At 38.4% G+C, this 7,317-nt stretch overlaps 1 protein-coding gene across 1 annotated transcript; it reads right to left on the bottom strand.

The window, feature by feature from the left end:
* Window positions 1–4,154: 4,154 nt before the first annotated feature.
* On the bottom strand, window positions 4,155–7,317 carry LOC144702410 (Putative N-acetyl-gamma-glutamyl-phosphate reductase). The gene is made up of 13 exons (XM_078574445.1): window positions 7,196–7,317; window positions 6,980–7,102; window positions 6,662–6,769; window positions 6,494–6,580; window positions 6,341–6,391; window positions 6,200–6,271; window positions 5,998–6,117; window positions 5,378–5,438; window positions 5,202–5,282; window positions 5,038–5,117; window positions 4,846–4,935; window positions 4,474–4,602; window positions 4,155–4,373 (listed from the first exon to the last, which is right to left on the bottom strand). The coding sequence occupies exons 1-13, from the start codon at window positions 7,256–7,258 to the stop codon at window positions 4,266–4,268; spliced, it is 1,173 nt and encodes a 390-aa protein (XP_078430571.1). The 5' UTR covers window positions 7,259–7,317; the 3' UTR covers window positions 4,155–4,265.

Below are 7,317 nucleotides of genomic sequence, written 5' to 3'. Positions count from 1 at the left end.
ATATGAAAACCTAAAAATAAAATTTGAATCAAAATAAACGGCCTACATCCAACGGCCTAGATTTACTCTCACTAAAACCTTGATATCTTGAGATCTAGAAATCTCAATAAAACTAAACAAATTATTTAGGGTCGGATTTCAGCTTTTCCCAACTTCTTCACTTTCTCTCTCTAGGTTAATTTGTTTAGTTTCTCTCTTTAGATTTCGATTTTTATTGTTTAGGAATTTAATTTAATATATGAAAAACCTAAAAATAAAATTTGAATCGAAAATAAAACGATCCAACGGCCTAGATTTACTCTCACTAAAACCTTGATATCTTGAGATCTAGAAATCTCAATAAAACTAAACAAATTATTTAGGGTCGGATTTCAGCTTTTCCCCAACTTCTTCACTTTCTCTCTCTAGGTTAATTTGTTTAGTTTCTCTCTTTAGATTTCGATTTTTATTGTTTAGGAATTTAATTTAATATATGAAAAACCTAAAAATAAAATTTGAATTTAATATATGAAAAACCTAAAAATAAAATTTGAATCGAAAATTCATCTATCTTGAAGTCCAAATTAAAAATCCCTTTCTTGATCATTTAATTCCCAAGTTTAATTTATAAAATTTTTTTAAATTTTTTTAATAATTGGGAAATTAATAATCTGAATTAATCTGAGATTAAAATTAAAATATTCATATCTTGAATTTTCTGACCGAAATATTAAAATCAAAATTAAGTTTTACTTAATTTTGATTAATTAAAGAATATTATTAAGGATAATTAAGATTTATTAATTGCAAAATTAAATCATCTTTGAATTAATTCATTGATATTGGATAAAAATTCTCATTTGTTGCCTCCCTGTGGTTCGACCCCTTACTAGCTCTGTATTTTACATTTAGTGAATAAGGGAAATTATAAATTTTATTGTATAAGTCTAAATCCAAAATCAACGACATCTTTACGTGCATTTTTAGGCTTATCAGGTGCACAGACTTGGAGCTTTGAAATTCTGGACAACCTCTGGCCCTGTGTCCGAATTGTGAGCAAATTTGACATCTCGGCTGAAATCTTTGGTTTCTCCCTCTTCCTCATCCTCGACTTTGAAAATAGTTCCTATTTTGGATGTAGTCCTTCTTCGGATAACTGTATCCTTGCTGACTTATTTGTATTTGCAAATTGTTTTCCATTGGTGGAATAGAATTCTTGTCATCCTCTGTTCAAAGCTTAAGAATGCTCCATGAGCCTTCAGGTTAGTAAAAATTTCATCGAATTTCAAATGTTGGGTATATGTTGATCCTAATCCTCTTAGGAATGTATAAGTAGCAGATGACTCATGAATTGAATAACCCATTTGCTCAAGTGATTTAGTCACAGTTTTAAAATGGAGAATATATTCCTCAATTGACCATGTACCTTGCTTCATGTTGTGTAGTTGTCATTGAAGCTCCATAATTCTTACTTGATTCCAACCAATGAATGAATTCTCCAGCTTTCCCCATGCTTCGTGTGAAGACCTTGCTTTATTTATGTAGGGTAGCACATATTTGGAAATAGTCTGATGGAGAAAACCCAAAACCTGCTGATCTATTCTCCACCACTTCTTGAATTTGGGATTTTCGACTATGTTCCCATTTGCATGTGCAATTGAAATTGGAAGTGAAACTCCTTCAACAAATTTCATTAAATCTTACCCATGTAGAATTGGAATGATGGATCCCTTCCACATCTGGTAGTTATCGCTGCTCAATTTTGGATGAATTGTAATTCCCAGAGGAATTGCAGCTGGGACTTGTCCTGCAGTTGCGGCACTTATTCCGACTGTAGATCCTATGGGCGTGACGGTTGTAGAACTTTCCCCACCCATCTTGATCTCTGATTCGGGCTCTGATACCATGTAAATGTTTGATCTTGCTTCAAAGATTCAAGAAGAAGGGAAGAGAACACCGAGACACGACTTTAAGATCGTTGTATTCCTATATCAAAATGATTTAACAAGGTTGGTATTTATAATATAAGATAGTAACGTATATAGTTCGTTATAATCATAGCCGTTATAATGGTTTATCAGCTACTCTGGATTTAATCTTAGCCATTCATTCCTATGCGTATTTAAATGTTTCTGTTATAATCAAAGCCGTTATAATGGTTTATAACGGCTACTCTGGATCTAATCTAGGCCGTTCATTCCTATCTATGTTCAACGATATCTATGTTGAATCCTATCTATGTTAGAACTTATATGAAATCCTAACAATCTAATCTCTAACAAGTAAAATTATATAAGTCCATTTATTACTAACTATTCTTGGTTAAGGTCCCTTTTCGGCCACTTCCATTTGGCAAGTCGTTGACTCCTCATCATGGCTCTCTCTCTGTCCCGTTCTATCTCTCCCTGTGGCTCTCTCTCTGTTCCGTTCTATCTCTCCCTGTGGCTCTCTGTCTGTTCCGTTCTATCTCTCCCAGTGGCTCTCTCTCTGTCTCGTTCTATCTCTCCATGTGGCTCTTTCTCTGTCCCTATGGCTCTCTCTCTCTCGTTCTATCTCTCCCAGTGGCTCTCTCTCTCTCTCGTTCTCTTGCTCTCGCTTGGTCTCTTTTTGTGCTCACATTTTCTCTCTTTATCTATCTCATTTGGTCTCTCTTTCTCGTGCGTTCTTTCCTGTTCTCTCTCTCTCTTTCGTTCTCTCCCTTCTCTCTCGCTCAGGTGATCTCTTTTCTCGCAAGCTCTCTTTCTTCCTCTTCTGGTTCTCTCTCTTCCTCTGGTTCTCTTTATTGAGGAGTGCCAACTCGGCTGTCAGCACGAAAGTGCAATGGCCACACCAATAGGGACCTTAAAAGATTAGTCAGTAAAAATTTCACGTATCTTATACTTGTTAAGAGAAATAGACAGCTACGATCAAATCTAGGAATCCACATAGTTAGGATCAAATCTAGATGGCTAGGATTAAAAGCGTAGAATAGGAAACAGTTTTGTTTCATCCGACGGTTCAGTTTTGTTTTAATATAGCCGGTATGCCAGTTATAATGGATATGATTAAAACAGATGATTTCTATATGTAGTATCATTTTATATTATAAATACCAACCAATCTAATTGTAACAGCACGGATGAATACAACGATCTAATTAAAGCTTGCCTTGGTGTCTTCTCTCTTCTTCTTCTTTTTTCTTTCTCTTATTTCATCGGAATTCAAGATCTTCAACACTCTTCTTTTGCGCGCCCTCTCTCTCTCTATCTCTTCATATCTCTCGTTCTCTCTTGCTCTCTATTTCTTCTTCTTCTCTCTCTCTTGCATGTTCTCTCTCTCGCATTTTCTCTCTCTTGTTTCAATCTCATTTCATTTATTATATATTATTTTGTTTCTGTTATTAATTTGAACTATTCGATCCTATCCATCCGAGCTGCGAGTTCAAATCGAATCTATTCGATCCGAACATTGGGCCGGATTGATAAATATGATCCAAACCTGATGCGAAGATCATGTACGAATCAAATCCCTGATTAATCAATTGTTCAAATGCCCAATCCATTCGAAGGATTAGATCCAATCCCCGATCCCTACTTCAAACTAGCTGGGATTTAATCAAAAAAATTAAGCCATACATTAGGGCACGATCTCTCTGAAAGCGTCATTGTTGGATAGTATGTTACTGAGATTACTCTGTTGAGGCTTAGTGAGATTTGGATAAACTCTATATTCTTCTTTTTGGTCCAGCAGATATCTTAGACTCAAGAGATTGGGTTGGTGTTGATTCTGTTTTGCTTGTTCTCCATTATGAGCAGATTTAGCCATCTTGGTTTATTGGCCTTATGTCACGTGATCCGCACCTTCAAACCTAGCTGAGGGAGACCTCCCTATTATGGAATGCACTAGCATAGACTCTTTCCCTATAGGACACACTTGCATCATGCGATAATCCTCAAGCACATCCAATGAAGCCCTGTCCATCATGGACTGCCTTGTCAGCTATGAATTGCTACAAAGGAGGTAGTAATTATTAGTCAGGACAATCTTGGTTCCCTCCATGCTGATATACCTACCCAATAAAGTATTGATACCACTTCCCTTTGATATTCAACTGATCAAACTAATCCACATTGCATGGCAAAGGAGGTCTTCCCAGCGGGTCACCAATCTGTAGCTGCTCTTCACAAAGCATGCTCTCCATCAGAAAAACAATTATTTATCGGCACTAAATAATGCGCATTAATAAAGAGAAAATAAGAAAAAAAGAGTGCTGGCTTGGGAAACAGACAAGTGAGAGCTTCTATGGGCTATGGAAAGAGGGCTCCGCATAAGAGTCCAGTGTTCTCAGCAGAGCCCATCATCAGGTTGAGGTTTTGAAGTGCTTGACCAGAAGCACCCTTCACTAGATTATCAATCTGTGGCATGGATTCAAAGGGTCAGAGAGAGCATGAAAAAAAAAAAACTATCAAGTTGGAAGCACAAATGCAATACAAGATTATGATGGTAACAACATACCACTGATATTATGATTGCTCTGCCAGGAATCCGGTCCTCAAAGACATTGATGAAACAATAATTTGATCCCCGGACATGACGCGTGTGAGGGACACAGCCCCTGTCCAATAACTTCACGAATTCCTCTCCCTGAAGGGCATATCAAACATGAGCTCATTGGAAAAGAGGAAGAATGAACTTTTGCCCAACGTTTTCATGTTTTATCCGCCAAACGCCTTTCAATGGGCGTAAGAAATTGTCTGGTCTTCAAATTTTGAGCCTTTTGCTAAAAAATAATAGATTTATGTTCTGTAACTGAAGAAAAAAGGGATAATTTAGCATTTTAAAGGACGATGGGTATGAGAGAGATGAATGGCAATTGAAATGTAGCACCTGGTAGGCATGGTGTAACTGGCGGTATAAGTCCTCAACAATGACACCAGGTTGCAATTCCACGTATATAGTCGATTGCATCCCACGACTCTAAAATTTCCAAAAAAATAGCATAAAAAGAAAATCTGAGAAATTTTTACTGGCTCTAATGATGTTCAATAATGCAAAGAAAAATTAGATCTGTTGGTCGACCATTGGCATAAGATGAGGGGTGAAACTGATGGTCACTTTTGTCCCGGCAGCTTCGGATATACCCTGCTCGATCTCAGGAACTTTGAAACAAAATAAATAATTGTAAGAGAAAAACAATAAAGTTGATTTTCTTTCATTTTAAAGATCATAAGTTAGATTCCTACCATGACGATGCTTGGTGATTCCATAAGAATGAATGCCCTCAGACACTTCAGTATAAAGGTTGGCCTCCTTAGCTCCACGACCTGACACATCCCAGAGTAGAGACTCTCAGCTGCCCATTTCGTCACACAGATGTGTCAGAAAAAAAAATTTGCAAAGAAAATTATGCATAATTCACCAGCCCCGCTGACTCCAGATTTTGCATCGATAATGATATTTGATAACCCAACGAGACCAGCCTACAGATGAGGTAAAAGGCTGGTGAGTACAGTTGAAGGGAGACATCAAATTCGTCATCGTCAAGATAGATGCCGATAGATATTCAATCGAGATAAATCACATTTAGAGAAAAATATTCTATAAAAAATTACATTCGTCAACTATCATCATTGTCATTGCCATTGTCACCATTTATCTGCGATTGGGATGATGATGGCAATAACTAATCCGCATCATCCATAGCTGTAGATGAGTGATGATGACATTGATAAGTCACGAGCATCATCGCCATCATGCCCAGGGACAAACGACAAGCCCGGTGATGATTCGTCAACAGCCTCTTTATCTTGAACGCTAAATCCAATCGGTGAGAAACTCTGCTGCATAGATCCCAAAGGAGGATGTACACACAAATATTTTCATGCATGTTTTTCGTACGGTGAATAGCTAGCTCCTCTCTTCCATCTTCGAGATCATTCTTTGTTACACATGTCGAAGAAAAGCAGCTTAGGGGCCAAAAAAAATCTGCCTAAGATGATCACAAATAAAGAGCTAAACTGCAAAGTACGAAGTCATAACCTTAATCAAGGGGATGAGGGGAAGCAGAATGGACGTGGGGTAGCATCCTGGATTGGCAACCAGCCGAGCTTTCTTAATTTCTTCCCGGTAAATTTCTGTTAGGCCATAAGTGGCTTCTTTCTAAGAAAAAGAATCGCGTCATCAGTAATTCACGTCATAATTATTTCTTCCAGTCATACATAGTTTCTTTTCTAATAGGAACCTGGAGTTCTGGTGCACAGTGAGGTTGCCCATACCATTCTGCGTACTCGTCGACATTGCGTAGGCGAAAATCCTGAAGAAATAGGAAAATAAAATAAAATGTACTGATGATCTAGAGGGATTTAGCCAAGAAAATACCTACCGCCGAAAGATCAACAACTTTTAGATCCGTTGGTAGCCCTTTAATAATTTCCTGGGACAAAGACATGAAAAGAACTTCACATGGGAAATGATAACATCAAACATCAGATTGCAGGAGTGTTCCTCAATGGAAAAACAATATATAGCAAAAGACCTGTGTCGTTGCATGAGGGAGACAGCAAAAAACGGCATCTGTCTTTGAGAAGTCCGCATCTTTGATCGCAATGAGGTCTGGCAAGTCCTAGAAAGAGATGTCAAGAATTTGTTACGGTGTAGTTCGAAGCAACTTAATATTTTTTGCAGATGAGGTTTAATCGCATACTAGAGTGATCAGGTGGGGAAACACAGATCCAATCGACTGCCCAGCCTTACGATCCGCGGTCACCAATGTGATCCGAAATAGGGGATGGTTTGCAAGAAGCCGGACGATCTGAAAAGCAAGGTGTCAGTACACCAAAATCTGAGATTGGAACTTTCAAGTAATTTTATAAATCACAGACAGGATATTATCTGCATTTCAATTCTTAACTCTAATTGCAACGATCCCTCTCGTGATGAATAAGTTTTTTATCATAATTATCATGCTAATAACATTCAATTCAAAAGATGATCAACACTGGATCAGGGCAAGAAGAAACACCTCCGAACCGGTGTACCCACTGGCTCCTAGAACGCCGATTCTGAGCTTCTGACCCGATTCGAAACCTGGGGACGCGGAACATCGAACAACCCGCCTGTTTGAGACAGCCCTCGTACCGCCAATCTGCGAACAAACTGTAAACTGTACCATCTCCAAACGCAGAAGAAACGAGAAAGAAAACCCATCAAGAATTCGGTGCAAAGAGGCGAACTTCACCTTGCGCAAGGACAAGTCTGCGCGAACGGAGCACTGCGCTGCGGCGGCGGCGGAAGAGGCCATTTCAAGAGCTGCGCGCCAATCTGAGCTATGCGCTCACCAAGAACATCAGTAGAGCTACA

Source organism: Wolffia australiana, chromosome 4, assembly GCF_029677425.1.
Source record: "Wolffia australiana isolate 7733 chromosome 4, ASM2967742v1".
NCBI classification, from domain to species: Eukaryota; Viridiplantae; Streptophyta; class Magnoliopsida; order Alismatales; family Araceae; genus Wolffia; species Wolffia australiana.
This window is presented reverse-complemented; position numbering and strand designations above follow the sequence as displayed.